The 15,300-nt window shown below is 54.2% G+C and overlaps 1 protein-coding gene across 5 annotated transcripts in view; it reads right to left on the bottom strand.

Annotated features, from left to right (window-relative positions):
* MYH11 (myosin heavy chain 11) overlaps positions 1–15,300 on the bottom strand; it is a 125,556-nt gene that overhangs the window by 13,386 nt on the left and 96,870 nt on the right. For all 5 annotated transcript variants that reach the window (XM_023246709.2, XM_023246710.2, XM_045048059.1 and 2 more), the window contains 11 exons: positions 13,031–13,162; positions 12,733–12,939; positions 11,659–11,796; positions 10,448–10,571; positions 9,927–10,098; positions 8,129–8,341; positions 6,483–6,627; positions 3,626–3,832; positions 2,111–2,215; positions 1,870–2,022; positions 1,395–1,643 (listed from right to left, as the gene is read on the bottom strand). In XM_023246709.2, coding sequence (XP_023102477.1) covers positions 1,395–1,643; positions 1,870–2,022; positions 2,111–2,215; positions 3,626–3,832; positions 6,483–6,627; positions 8,129–8,341; positions 9,927–10,098; positions 10,448–10,571; positions 11,659–11,796; positions 12,733–12,939; positions 13,031–13,162 — 1,845 coding nt within the window. The remainder of the gene's footprint in view (positions 1–1,394; positions 1,644–1,869; positions 2,023–2,110; positions 2,216–3,625; positions 3,833–6,482; positions 6,628–8,128; positions 8,342–9,926; positions 10,099–10,447; positions 10,572–11,658; positions 11,797–12,732; positions 12,940–13,030; positions 13,163–15,300) is intronic.

Genomic DNA, 15,300 nt, shown 5'->3' with positions numbered 1-15,300 from the left:
TAATAAAGAGCTACCTTCTGACTTCCAGTAGGTGGACCTTACTCAGAGCCAGCACCTGCTGAGTCTTTGTGCTTTGAAATCACTAATGCTGCCCGTGCTGGTTCGAACATACTACTAGTGAGGTCACAGTGACATTTAATCCTGCCAGAGGCCACTAATTCTTTTTATCATGGCCACTCATCTCCAGCCCTCAAAAGCACTCTCTGAGCCAGAGTAGGGAAAGGTGAGCGTGGGGACAGAGCGGCACATACTTAGCTCTGTGCTTGGAGAGGCAGTTCAAGGAACACTCCAGGCCGACGTTAATGTCATCCGCACAGACAGCAGCATAAGCGTATACACTGACACATCCAAAAACCAGGCTTTGAGAAGTGAGCGAAGACAGGTAAGTAATAGGGGCCCCCAAAACAGCAGTCAGCACAAAAGCCTACGTGATGTGTGACAGGGAAATAAAAGAAGCGACCCCAGGCCCTCAAGCCAATAATGGGGCAGCATAGTGGAAGCAGTGAAGACAGGCTGGCCGCCTGAGATGGAGAAGGACAGAGCCAGCGTGACGCCTGGAAGCCTGCTCCTCTGAGCCCAGGCGGGGAGGGGCAGTGAGCCCCCACACCCCTGGCATTGGCCTCCCAAAACAATCCCCAGATTGATTTTGAGGATCATCCCAAGTCACTTGCACACCAAATCAGCTTTGCTAAATCTGAGTAGCGTATTAAAAGTTGGCATTTTTTAAGGGTTTGGGCCACATGGGTGTATTATGCATTTACCAGAACTCCAGTGAGTGGATACTTGAGATTTGTGCATTTGCATGTATACACAAGAAGCAAAATTTTCTGTTAAAGAAGAACTCCAGTTAAGACACAGAGTGCTGAAGTATAGAGGGGGAAATCTGCCATTTGCTTTGAAATGCATCCAATGACAGACAGTTCATCCGAATTTGGTAAAACATTAATGATCCAATCCACGTGGTGGGTATACAGGTGTTCACTCTTTGGTGCTTCAGCTTTGCTGTGTGCGTGAAATTCTTCATCGTGAAATGTTGGGGGAAGTGGTATCGAAAGGTGGAACATTAAATTATGTGGAGTATTCAGGAGACACTCGATAAATACTTGTTGAGTGAAGTGAAATAAATTTCCTTCCTTCTCAGGGCTAGAAACTAAGGCATCCCTGGGGTCGCAGGTGGCCCTGGTGGTGGGGATATCTGGAAGTCACATCCAAGAGCCAGTGCTCTCCTCGCTCCGACCTAGGAGCCCCGATGCTTCATGGTCACCCAAGGCAAGCTAGCTTTCCTTGGGAGGATGGGTCGGAGCCACATACATGGCAGCCACACCAGCTGCTTCAAAGACCCTCCCGCCCCAGCCCGTGTCCGTGAACAGAGCCGACGGCCCTCCAGCCCCTACCTGATCAAACTTCTTCTGCTTCTTTTCCAGGTTGGACACCAGTTGCCGCTGGTTGTCCAAATCGACGACCAGGTCGTCCAGCTCCTGCTGAAGCCTGTTCTTGGTCTTTTCCAGTTTGTCATAAGCAGCTGCCTTCTCTTCGTACTGCTGGGTGAGGCCTTCGATTTCCTTCTGGAACCGCTTCTTGCCCTCTTCCAAGGCCTCCACGGTGCTGGCAAAGTCCTGTAGCTTCTTCTTCGAATCGGAGAGCTAAAATGACAGTGTCCGCGTTGGGGTAAAAGGAGGGCCAATGAGCGAGTCCCATCCCTGACTCCACCCTGAGAAGAGACCACCTTCTCCTCCTGGAGGAAATTCAACAGCAGGGGGAGCCAGTGAGCCAAACAAAATGGCGCCAACACTCAACCACAGCCTCTCCGAGCTCCTGAGCTACCCTTCAAGGCTTACACCTAGAAAGGCAAGGACACACGGCCAGCACCTGGATGTTCAGAGTTGAGATGTGGCGCTCCAGGTTCTGCTTGGCGTCTATCTCCTCGTCCAGCTGGTCCTGCAGGCTGTTCCTCTCGTCCTCCAGCTGGCGCAACTTGGTGGACACATTGAGTTTCTGCCGGGTTTCTTCTTGAAGCAGCTCCTACGAAATGCCATGTGGAAGTCTCAGGGAGCCACCCCCAGGAAGTCCACACCCCAGCTCCCTCTGAATCACGTGGCAGAATACCCACCTGGGTGTCCTGGAGCTGGGACCCAAGGGATGCCACATCCTTGGCCAGTTTTATGGCCTTCCCCTCAGCCTCGTTGAGCATCCCTGTGACACTCTCCACTTCATTCTGAGGGTGCCAAGAGACTGTGGTTAGAGTCCTCTAGAACAGGATCCTTATGAAGTAAGAGAAGGTCTCTCGACTCACATGATAGGCCTTGTTGTATTCACTGATTAAGGAGTAGCCATGGGCTATGGGGCCTGATCATGGTAACCCCATGGCCCCCAAGGGAAGTGTAGCACCTATAAGTTGGGAGGCCTGGCTCTAAGAACCTCTTTGAGCCCCAGACTGTATTGGCTTGTTCCTGATCCTACTAAATGGACCCTGAATCCTTGCCAAGGTTGGCAAAAATGAAGCAGGTTAGAGAGTCTAGACAACTCGTCTGCTCCCTGAAGTTGGAGGGGGATGCAGATGGCACCTTTACTTCCAAGGGCCCTGTTCCCACCACCCTCTTCCTCGCCTCTACTCTTTGCCCTTTCATTGACCTTCATGCCCCAACCAGAGATGCAGACACTAAAGGTAAGAAGCCCTCTACTGAGGTATCAGTCAACCGTCCATCCTCTCCCCCTTACGAGGAGAACGTAAATAATCTTGACTCTACATCTCCAGGACACTGCCTGTGTTATGGTAGCAGAACCCCTGCTGTCAACGGCATGTGGAAAGAAATCCTACTTAATGCTCCCCCTGCCCCCTGGTCCCAGGCTGTAAGCACACTGACTTATCAAAAGTCTGCCTGGATCCCATGAATGGACGTCAGGCCAAGTGTCTAAGTCAAAGCTAACTAAGACCAAAGACCGAGAGACCTTGTCACTGCTCAGGTTAAAACCCATCAATGACGACTTGTCGCACGGAATAAAGATGAATGTACATAGGATAGGGCCTCGGAGGCCCTGTGTCATCTGGCCACAACCTACCTCCCTCGTCCCATCTTGTACCATGTTTCCCCTGCCAGCTCAGCTTTCTGGCGTCACTTATGTGGTCTCTTCTGATTTCCCACTAACCACTGGGCCCTTGCACATGCTGTCCCCTCTGCCTGGTAGACTTCTGACTTATTTCAGATGATACCTCCTTCTTCGGGAAGCCTTTCCCGACTCCTCCTCCCGCCGGCCAGACCCCGCCCCCCCAACCCCCGCCCCAGTTACGTACAGTGTCATTTTACACTCACTCATGGAGTTATAAACGCCTTTCCCTCCACTAGGTCAGAGTTCTATGGGGGCAGGGAATGTGTCTTTCTTGCTGATGTATCTCAGGGTCAAACACGGTGCATGGTCTACAGCAAATACTCATACACTTGTTGAAGGAGCAGAAGAGGGCCTTTCAAGAGTGAATTGAGGAGGGAGAAGCCCTCCTCTCCTCGAGAGACCTTACAAGAGGGAACCAACTTGCTCTGCAGCCAAAGACTTCAGTTAGCCGGGGAGAGCTTCGTCCCCCCCCCCCCAGGGATGGCTCCAAGGGCCGCTGGCCGTGCAGGCCGCTCACCTGCAGCTTGTGGACCTTGTCATTGAGCTCGGCCCGGGCCCGCTCCCCATCGCTGCACTTGGACTGCAGTTCCTGGAGCTGCACCTCCAGCTTCTTCTTCTTGTGCTCCACCTCCTGCTTCGCCTGGTTCAGGACCCGCAGCTCCCCGGCCAGGTCTGCGTTCTCCTTCTCCAGCGTCTGCTTGTTCTTGTCTAGGTTGGCCTTGGCCTGGCCGGGGAAGCACAGGGCAGGGAAGGCATTACAGCTGTGGCCAGGAAAGCGGGTTAAGAACCTAACTCTGTCACTGGTGGATCTTCCTCCTTCCCTTCCCCTCCGGTCACGGAGGTGCAGGGACCCGTGCTTGTCCCCTCTGGGGAGAAACGCAGCAGCGTGGGGGACACACGGTCACGGTGAGACATTTTGCATTCTGTTCTGCTAAAGCTCAAAGGTTGCAAACCAGCATTCCACAAGCTACATCCAACCTGTCGTCATGTCCTGATAGACCTATTCTTTGTTGCCAACATTTAATAAAGAAAAAATAAAACTGTATTCCAGCATCATTTAAATAAAATGTAGTGTTGTGGGGCGCCTGGGTGGGTCAGTCGGTTAAGCTTCCGACTCTTGGTTTCTTTCGGCTAAGGTGCTGATCTCGTGGTTAGGGAGTTCGAGCCCCACATCCGGCTCCGCGCTGACAGCTCAGAGCCTGCTGGGGATTCTCACTCACTCTCTCTCAAAATAAATTTAAAAATTTTTTAAAATAAAAAATCTAGTGTTCTCATGACAGGTGGTGGTTACACAAATGCATACGTTTGTCGAAATTAGTTGAACTATACAGTTAAAACTGATGAGTCTTACTGCACAGACGTCAATAATTCTGATTTTCAAAAAACAAGCTAGGGGCGTCTGGATGGCTCAGTCACTTAAGTGTCCAATTCTAGATTTTGGCTCGGGTCACGATCTCACATTTCAGGGGATTGAGCCCCGCCTTGGGCTCTGGGCTAATAGCACGGAGCCTGCTAGGGATGCTCTCTCTGCCCCTTCCTATCTCTCTCTCTCCATCTCTAAATAAACAACAAAACCCAAGCTAAACACAAACATCCTCAGTGGGGAAGAAGTGAGAGCTTTTCCCCTAAGATCGGAAACAAGAAGGGTCTCACTCTCACCACATTTACTCAACATAGTACCGTAAGAGAAAATGTATGTTGTGTAGTGACAATGAGCAAATCTTATTTGTCCAAAGAATTGACACAGTGTTCAACGTTAGTATTCAGCTCCCACTTAACAAGAGTCCTTTTACTCACCTGGAAGGTGCGGGGGGGCTCAGTCTTGCCCTGCACTTTTCAGACACTGGGCCTAAGACCCCCCTGTAGAAGGGTGGAAGACGGGGCCCGGACATCTGCATTTTAACAAAGGCCCCAGATGAAATGAAATGAACTCGTGTCTGGAAAGCATTGGAACAGTATCAGGCACATGGTCAGTGCTACCTAAGGGACTGTTGCCACTGTTCTCTTGTACAGGAAAATTGGAGCTTCTTCTAGAAGAGGCGGAAAGGTGCTCAGTAAACCCCTTCAGGGAAGAAGAGTGACCTTGGCTGGCGAGAGAAACAAACTCAAACTGCCCACAATTTTTAGGTAATGTTGTGCCCATTTAGTCTAGCTTGGGGGGGAAGTGGATATCTAGAAAGGGCAGGGATCGGGGAGCCATAGTGCTAAGGGGGATGCAATCCGGATGTCGCAAGCTAAACAGCTCACCCCTGGGAAGGAAACACAAGGAAATTCTCCCAAGGGAGAAGAAGTTTTGGGTGTGAAGCATTCAGACTCGGGCTACTTAACTGCCTCGAATCCCACACACCCCAGATAGCCAAGCACGAGGGAAAAGAACGACTAGATCCAGTCATTCTCAAACTCTGCCGGAGAGCGATCTGTTTTCCTCCAACCTGCAGGGAAATTAAGACGGAGAGAATGTTCTCCATCTTAAGCGACCCAGAAGTTGTTCTCAACTGTGGCTAAGCAACGGGGGCGGAGGGCAGGGTGTTGTAGACCCTGCCCTGGAGTGGGCAGGAGGTAGGCAGGCAGCTGCACTGCCTGGGTTCAAATCATGGCTTTGTCACTAGCTGTGTGACCTTGGGTGAGTCTCCTCACCTCTAGACACTTTTTTTTAATGTTTATTTTATTTATTTATTTTTTTTTTAAATTTTTTTTTTCAACGTTTATTTATTTTTTGGGACAGAGAGAGACAGAGCATGAACGGGGGAGGGGCAGAGAGAGAGGGAGACACAGAATCGGAAACAGGCTCCAGGCTCTGAGCCATCAGCCCAGAGCCTGACGCGGGGCTCGAACTCACGGACCGCGAGATCGTGACCTGGCTGAAGTCGGATGCTTAACCGACTGCGCCACCCAGGCGCCCCTTTAATGTTTATTTTTGAGAGAGAGAGAGCATGAGTGGAGGAGGGGCATAGAGAGAGGGAGACACAGAATCCGAAGCAGGCTCCAGGCTGTGAGCTGTCAGCACAGAGCCTGACGTGGGGCTTGAACCCACGAACCATGAAATCACGACCTGAGCTAAAGTTGGATGCTCAACCGACTGAGCCACCCAGGCGCCCCCGCTTCTAGACACTCTTGACCTCAGTTCCTTAGTGTGTAAAATGGGCTCAAGAGTACCTACGTCATAGGTGGAGGTGAGGATTAATGGATACGTGCACGGCGCGCCCTGAATAAATGCTGGCTGCCACCACTGTCATGAGGCTCTTGTGTGGTATAGGATTCATCTCAGCACACACCCTGATACGTGGTTATGTGAAGCTGTTGGCATGATGCTGTCACACACACACGCGCGCGCACACACACACACACACACACACACACGAATCACCACTTACCCTCTTGAACTGCTCCAACTGCTCGGTGAGTTCCTCCACCGCCTGCGTGTGCTTCTGTCTCATCTCCTGGACCTGCGCCTCGTGGGACCGGGTCTCCTCGTCCAGGGCCTTCTTCAACACCGTCACCTCTTGTTCCCTCTTGGCCCTGGGCAGGAAGAACACAGTGGATGGCAGTCGGCCAGAAACAGGGGTTCACCTCCGACAGTGCCGTGCAAAGCAACAAGAGATCTCCGGGGACCCAGAGCTGAAGTCCCCATCAACAGCCCTCCCTGGCTGTGTGACCTCGGCTGAGTCCCCTAACCTCTCTGGACCGGGCATTTCCTCAGCGGCAAAGTAAAGAGCATGTCACCTGCCCAGAAACTCTCAAGGCCAGCACAAAAATACACCAAAGGCCAATACACTCTCAAGGCCAGCAAATAAATACACAGAATACTCAAAATCGTGTTGAAAGAACATCTGTGAATTACAAAATGTTCCTCAAATAATGTTAGCTCTTACTTATTGAGCTTACTTATTATATGCCAGGCCTTGACCTAAGTTCTTTTTTTTTTTTTTTAATGTTCATTTTTGAGAGAGACAGGAAGCACAAGGGGGCGGGGGACAGAGAGAGAGGGAGACAGAGAATCCGAAGCAGGCTCTAGGCTCCAAGCTGTCAGCACAGAGCCCGACACAGGGCTGGAACTCACAAACGGCAAGATCATGACCTGAGCGGAAGTTGGACGCTCAACCGACTGAGCCACCTGGGTGCCCTGACCTAAGTTCTTTATAGACATCATCTCGTATAATCTTCAGAGTGACCCTTAGAGGGAGATACATTAATTTTTCCAGTTTACAGAGGAGAAATCTAAGGCCAAGAGATTCTTAGCCCATGTTGGTACATCCGCTGTGTCATAGAGCCAGAATCTGAACCCAAATGATTTGGCTTTGAGCTCGTGCATTTGAAGACTGCACCAAGGGTTTTCTGTGTCATTGGCCAGGTGGGAAGGGGGCAGAAAACTGCTGGCTTCTAGGCCCAGGTGACGGGTGTGGCACAAAACTTGAAGTGCGGGACATCAACCTCAGAGTTAGCACAGCACCTGATAAAGGATGCAGTGAAAATCCATTTGCATGTTTGTTGAATGAATAAGTGACCTACTTTCATTGAACTCAGCATTCATCATCCAACAAGTGATCTGTTTCTGTTCTGGGTTTTTCGGTTTCTTTGTTTTGGGGTGTTTTTGTTGTTGTTGTTGCTGGTGTCTGTTAGCCCGTAGCAAATCTTAAGGACAAATCCAACAAATGTTATTTTAAAAATGTATCACAGGGGTGCCTGGGTGGCTCAGTTGGTTGAGCTTCAGACTCTTGATTTTGGCTCAGGTCATGATCTCCCAGCTCGTGAGTACGAGACCTGCATCGAGCTCCACACTCACAGTGCACAGCCTGCTTGGGATTCCCTCTCTCTCTCTCTCTCTCTCTCTCTCTCTCTCTCTGCACCCCTCCCCTGCTCTCGCACTCTCTCTCAAAATAAATAAACAAAAAAACCCGAGGCGGTAACCGTAGGGCCCAAGGAACCCTGTCATTCAGGATCCGCTCTGGGTTTGCCCCTGTTCCACCAGCCACCTGATGCACGCGGCAGGGCGGGGGCGGCTCTGCGGCCGGTCTCCCACCTGAGCTCCTGCTGGGTGGCCGTGCTGTCCAGCGTGTCCTCCAGCTCCGTCTTGAGCGCCTCCAGCTCCTCCCCCAGGTCCCGCTTCTGCTTCTCGGCCTTGTTTCTCGCGGCCCGTTCTGAGTCCAAGTCCTCCTGCAGGTCTGAGATGTGACTCTCCAGCTCCCGGATCTTCTTGAGAGCGTTGTTCTTCTGAGCGATTTCATCGTCCAGCCTGCCAGCGACAGACCAGCATGGTGAAGGCCCTGGGGTCTCTGGCCCCCAAGATCTCACGGCGTGGCCAAAAATTGTTTCCAGGGACCAGATAACCCTGTTCCTTGGATATCAAAAGCATGTTCCCCCCCATGTCCCCAAGACACGGTGGACCCCTTCCTGCTAGGTTGGACTGCGTGCACATTAGGACTCGTCTGAGGTCCACAAACAGTGGTGAGTGTGTGTGTGTGTGTGTGTGTGTGTGTGTGCAGAGCATGGCCCCAGACTAGCAAGGCACCTAGTACACAGCAGGTGCTTAACAGATGCTTTGTAAACATCGGACAATTATTTCTCCCTAGCAACTACTCGTTTTCCTTTCTCCTCTTTGCTCTAACAGTGGCTGAGTGCCTGCTCCATGCGAAGCACGTGACCAGGTATTGCTCAGGGAGGTATTTAAACCAGGGCCCCCAGTGTGGGGGAGGCAGCAACCGTGGGTCAAGGTGGGACGGGAGAAGCCGCGTCCAAATGGCCGGGAGCACGTGAGGACTTTCATGGAAGGCAGCTCCCTCCTGACGCACGGTGAAGCCGAGCTCTTGTTTTGCCGTGGTGGATGGAAAGGGAAAAGCGTGAAGAGAGGGCACAGAGGCAAGACTGCACAGGGCAGGGGGGAGGTGAGATGGTAGTGAGCTGGGGAATGGGGAGCAGGTAAGAGAGAAAGCTAGATGGTCGGCTGGGTCTGGCTGTACGTGGCGGTGGGGGGATGGGGGGGTGCCTCTGAGCACCAGGCTAAGGAAGCTGGCCTTCCCTGCACAAGCCAGCATGGGTCTACGCCCCAGGTGATGTTTGCGGTTCATCGCCCTCGCGGCCCCCGCAGCCCACGCTGGAAGAGATAGACCTGGCCAGGGGATCAGTCAGAAAGTTCTGGGGCTTTCACCCCAGCCCCGCCTCCACAAGACTGTGTGACAATCACGCGTTCCTTCACGTCCCCACGCACGGCTTCCTGCTCAGTGACGTGGAGATCACAGCAGCGTACCGGCCAGGTGTGAAAGAACCTACCGTCTGGAAAGAGCCCGGCACGCAGCGAACAGGAAACCAACCCTTAGCTGGGGCTGCAAGATTCCCAGTATGAGGCATGAACCCAGCCAGGAGCTGGGAGAAGGGCAAACAGGGAATGGGGTCGCCACCCCTTCCAAAGGACTGGCGGGATCTGGGGGCTGCTGCAGCCCCGGGGGCGGGCGGAGAGCGGTGGGCAAAAGTCGGGGGAGACGGGCGTTCACGGCAAGGGCCCTACGAGGGAGGGGCAGGAGGCTCATCCCGGCCTCGGACACGCCAGTGCAATGGACTCCATGGGCAACTAGAGATGACAGAGGCCTGGAGGTCTGAGGGGCAGACGCGGCGGGAGCAGGGGACACACAGAGACAGGATGGGCTTGGCGGGGACAGAAGAAAGTCAGTGGCACCGTTGTGGAAGTACAAGCAGGGCAGGGGAGGCACCCGGGAGGACGGAGGCCTGCCTGGAGGAGGAGGAAGACGGGGCCCACTGTGGCCCCCCCCCCCGGGACACATGAACACAGGACGTCAGGATGCACCCCCCGCAGGCCGGGCTACCTGCTCAGGGCGGCCTGCAGCTCCTCCTCCTTCTTGGCCAGCTGCATCTTGAGCTCCGCGATCTGTGCCTGCAGGTCCGCTATCTGCTCGTGGAAGTCACTGGCCTCGCCCTCGAGCTTCCTCTTCAGCTTCTCCAGCTCCTGCCGGCTCTTCTCCTCCTTCTTCAGCCGCACTGTGACAAAGCCAGGGGCCCCCTCAGGAGGCGGCAGCTCCCAGAAAGGCGCCCGGAGGACAAGCCTTTCTGCTCGGGCAGTTCGCACGCGCGCGCACACACACACACACACACACACAAGCACGCACGCACCCGGCCCTACAGGTAACCGTCACAGCCCGGACCGCTATCTTGTGGCAAGAAAGTCAGTGCTGATGAAAAGCCCCTTGACGATTACTGGCGTAGTGGCCACGGGAGCCTGGGGAGGGTTGTACCTCTCCTGAAACAACGTGCCACACTCACATCTGCTCTCTGATCTTCCCAGCTTTACCACGTCCATTTGAAACCCTGTTGGGGGTGGCTGGGTTACCTTCCAGTTCTGAAATCATAGATTCGTGCTTGTTTTTGAGCTTGGTAAGGTTCTTGGCCTTTTCCTCCTCTTCTGCAAGATTTGTGGTTAAGTCACTAATCCTCTCTTCGAGGAGTTTTCGCTCCTTTTGGGGAAAAGAAAGAGAAATATCGGTGGCTTTTTTTTGTTTCTCTTCTGCAAGACGGGCCTTTCACTTTTAGTAATTTCCAGATCAACAGTTGGCAGGGAACCCCCCATGAATACCAAGTGCCACGTCGAGGTTTAAAATGATAAAGAGAAGTTCCTTAACAGTAATTCCCTATAACCCAGTCGCTTCTCATCTCGTGGGACCTCTGCCCCTCCTACTTCATGTTCCGGGCCGGCGTGCCCTCTTCCCCTATGAGCACATGTCAGCTGTTCTCTGCCACAGGGACTTTGCACAGATAGGACTATCTGTTGAGCTGTTCCTCCACTCCCCTTCCAGCCACTCTTCATTTGTCAGGTTCCCACTTCGATGCCGCTTCCTCCAGGAAGCCTTCCCTGAATGCCTGGTTTCCATCCCTCAGTGCTGTATTTTTACAATATGATGAACCTCCTTCAGAAGCCTGACTGTGATGGTCATTAATGGTTAGGTGTATGATCATCTGTTTTCTGCCTCACTAGAGTATGAGCCCTGCCAGGGCAGTGCCCTCCTTCACCATATAGGCCCTGTGCCCAAAACAGGCCCTGGCTCATGGCAGGTGGCCAGCTGACATCTAGCTCAAGGAACTAAAGGGAGCCCAAACTCGGTGGGGCTGGGGAGTGGTTATTGCCTAGGGGGGGGTCTGTGCCCTGCAGTTTACATGGGGACTTTTGGGCACTGCAAGTCCCCATCCCAGAAAGCCCTCAGTCCCAGACGAAGCAGGACAGCCGGTCACCCTATTACGGACTGGAAGCAGTCCACGCGAATGAGGGAGAGGCCCCCAAGAGTCAGGCACACGTGGCTGCCTTTGCACACCCAGGGGGGCTCCACTGGCACGGAGTTTCTGAGACCCGGTGCTGGTGGGACCACCGGGGACCCCGTCCATGGCCCGCCGGTATCTGGACGGCAGTCAGGAGGCCGCCTCCCGCTGCTGAAGCCAGAGCCCTCTGCGTGGCCTCCGGCGTCTCGTATTTGGCCCGAAGGGGCAAGCATCCGGAGCCCTCGGCCCTGCGGAGCCGGCCGTGTTAACGCAGACGCTGGCCCCACTCACTTTGGACAGCTTGTTGTTCTGATCATCCATGACCAGAATATCGTCCTCCAGTTTCTTGATCTTGGCCTCGGCCGTGACCTTCTCGAGCTGTAACTTCTGCCTCGCAGCTTCCTCCTCCTCCAGCTGCTCCTCCAGGTCCTTGGTGGGGGAAGGGAAAAACAAAATCACAGCCTCGCTCACGGCTCACCGTAGAGTCCCTTCCTCGGAGCTCTGGGGACCGACCCACCCAGAGGCTGGGCCTCCTCGCCCCTGTGCTCTGCGGTCTCCTTTTACTGGAAATACAAGTTTTGGGAAACCACTTGGCTTCACAGGGCCTCAGTTTTCCCCGTCCGTCAAACGGGAACAGTAGATACCGTGGCCGTTTCAAACTATGTCCACAAATTCTTTGGTCCTCTCCCCTTCAGCGTGGGCCGGACTTAGCAAAGCGGTTCCAACAGATAAAATCGGGAAGAAGCCGCGGAGCGTAACGCCCGACATTAGGCTCTACGAGGCACCGTGCTCTCCTCTCCTCTTCCCTCTCCGGATCCACCCCTCCTTGCAGGGGAGCCAGCCGCTCTGCAGTGAGGACCCTCCGGCAGCCCCAGGGAGCAGCCCCCAGGTGAGGGATGGAAGCCTCCTGCTGACAGCCACAGAGTGAGCCTCGTGGATGGAGCGGCGGGGGGGGGGGGGGGGGGGGGGGTTCTCCAGCCCTGGGCTCCCGTCCCAAGTGCAGCCTCGTGACAGACCCTGAGCCAGAACCTCCCGGCCGGGCCGCTCGCAGACCCCTGACCCTGTGACACAACGGCTGCTAAGTTCTGGGGGGCTTCCTCCCGCAGCGATGGCTAACTGATGCGCCTGCCCCTCACGTGGGGTTGTGCCTGAGAAGGTTTTCGTGGGCGGAGTGCTGGGCGGAAGAGAGTGGGGGGGGGCCTGCCTTCAAGTCCCCACCCTGGCCGTGTGGCCACGGGCAGACGGCCATTCCTCTCCAACCCTTGGTCCCCACACCCAGCCAACGGGGACACGCGGGACCCTGCGGTGAGGGCCAAGCGATTCGGCCCCCCCCCACCGCCGCGGGCGGCCCCCGCGGGGCCTTACCAGCATCTGCTGGGCCATCTTCTTCTTCTCTGCCTGCAGCTGTTGGCCCCGGTCTTCCTCCTCCTCCAGGCGGGCCTCCATCTCATGCAGGATCTCCTCCAGCTCCTGCTTCTTAGCCGCCAGGCGCACCCGCATCTCCTCGGCCTCGGCGTACAGCTCCGTCTCGGCCTGCAGCTGCTCCTGGAGCAGGCTCTTCTCCTCGGCCAGCTGCCCGCGGGGAGAAGGCAGGCGGCGGCTGAGCCCCGCGGGGGCGCGCCCGGCCGGCCGCCCGCAGCCCCAGCTGCGCCCGGCCCGCTACCTGCGTGTGCCTCTGCTCCAGCTCCTTGAGCTCGCTCTCCGCCTTCTTCTGCAGCTCCTTGGTCTTCTGCAGCTCGTCCTCCTTGGCCTGCATCTCCTCCTCCTGCCGCGTCACCTGCAGCAGCGGCTTCACCTGCGCGCACGCGGGCACGCGTGAGCTGCGCTCAGCACACGAGGGACGGGCTCCCGTCGCGACCGAGATCGCGCTCCGCCAGCAGGGGCGGGAGTACCCCGGCCCACACCCCCCGGGGTGGGGGGACCCCCGGAAACTCCCGGGGACCCCGCCGACACCTAGCGCGCAGAGGTCGGGGACGCCGCCGCATGTTCTAGAACGCACGGGACGGCCGCCAGAACACAAGACGGTCCATCCCCGGACACCCACGGCACCGAGGCTGGGAAACGGTCAACTAGGGCAACCGAGAAAGGCGCCGAGTGTCAAGGAAAAAGTCTCCCCTTCTCCCATGCAGTCCCTGCCCAGAGAGCGTTACTGCGGACAAATCAACATGTTTCCTTCCGAGGGGAAAACGAGAAAAAAGAAAAAAAATCTCCCACATCCTACCTCCCCAATCAAGGTCGTTACGGGCATTATCGGCACTTCTCGCCAGCCTTTTACCAAATACACCCGAGATCATGCTGCCCAATTTTATATGCTGCTTCCATTACTTTAAACTGTAAGGTGGTTATTATTATTATTATTATTACCCCATGCCTTTCTATCATCTTGACAACTTTCTTTTCTGATAGCTGTCATTTTTGTCGAACAGAAGTGGTGAGGGGCGCCTGGGTAGCTTAGTCAGTTAAGTGTGCAACTCTTGATATGGGCTCAGGTCATGATCTCACGGTTTGTGGTTTCGAGCCCCACGTTGGGCTCTGCACTGAAGTGTGGAGCTGGCTTGGGATTCTGTCTCCCTCCCTTTCTGCTGCTCCCTTGCTCATGTGCACTTTTTCTCCCTCAAAAATACATAAGTAAACATTAAAAAAAAAAAAAAGTGGGAGGGCGCCTGGATGGCTCAGTCCGTTGAGCATCCGACTTTGGCTCAGGTCACGATCTCACGGTCCGTGGGTTTGAGCCCCACATCAGGCTCTGTGCTGATGGCTCAGAGCCTGGAGCCTGCTTGGGATTCTGTGTCTCCCTCTCTCTCTGCCCCTCCCCCACGGGAGCTCTGTCTCTCTCTCTCTCTCTCTCTCTCTCTCTCTCTTAAAAATAAACATTAAAAAAAAAAAGTGGTGAGAGAGGACATCCCTGTATCATTCCTGACCTTAGGGGAAAGCTCTCAGGTTTTCTCCATCAAGTATGATGTTCATGGAGGGTTTTTCATATAAGGCCTTCATTATATTGAGGTATGTTCCCTCCAACCCTACTTTGTCCAGGGTTTTTAGACAGCCATCATTTTTAAGAGTTAAAAAAATATTCTATTGAATTAATGAGTCTGCTGGGGCTGGACACTGGCATTTTGCTATTTTAAAGTTTCTTTTTAAAATTTATTTACTTATTTTGAGAGAGACAGAGACAGCATGAGTGGGGGAGGGGCAGAGAGAGAGAGACAGAGAGAGAGAGAGAGAGACAGAGAGAATCCCAAGCAGGCCCTGCACTCTCAGCACAGAGCCTGATGTGGGACTTGAACCCACAAAACTGTGAGATTATGACATGGGCTGAAAGCAAGAATAGGACGCTTAACCAACAGTGCCACCCGGGTGCCCTGACATTTTGCTATTTTAATAAGGCCATAACAAATACCCTGAATTTCTGGTTTTCTTTATTTCAGATGGCTTCCTTAAGACAGTGTTTCAGAAGTCAGGTCAATGAAGATGAACCTTTCCAAGAAGAAGCTTCCCCTTCCTGTTCTTCCCTAGGCTGACTCCTGACTCCTTGTGTTCAAGCCCTCACCTGGCCCCAGGGAATCCCCTGTTGTGTAGACTCTGGCTCCTTCCCTCCACTTATCCCATTTCACCTTTAGGTATTTATTTCCGTGTTTATCTGCTCCCTGTCTGCTCGCCCACTCAACTAGAACATTCATGAGACCAGAGCCCATGATGTCTCTTCCCCCCGCGGTTCCCCCAACACCTCGCACATGCCTGGAACACAACGGGAGCTCAATCAATATTGCTCGACAAAAAAGCTTTGTGCCAATTTTCTCACTCAAGGGCACGTAAGAGGAGGCTGTGTCTGTCACAGACTGTCTGTCACCACTTGGCACAACAGTTCGTGACAGCTAGTGACCCGGCAAGAACAAGTTTTGTCCCCAGAGGAGCACACAGTGGATACCCCAA

This window comes from Felis catus, chromosome E3 (assembly GCF_018350175.1).
Source record: "Felis catus isolate Fca126 chromosome E3, F.catus_Fca126_mat1.0, whole genome shotgun sequence".
In the NCBI taxonomy this organism is placed as follows: domain Eukaryota; kingdom Metazoa; phylum Chordata; class Mammalia; order Carnivora; family Felidae; genus Felis; species Felis catus.
Note: the sequence above shows the minus strand (reverse complement) of the source record. Positions and strands in the feature narration are given on the sequence as shown.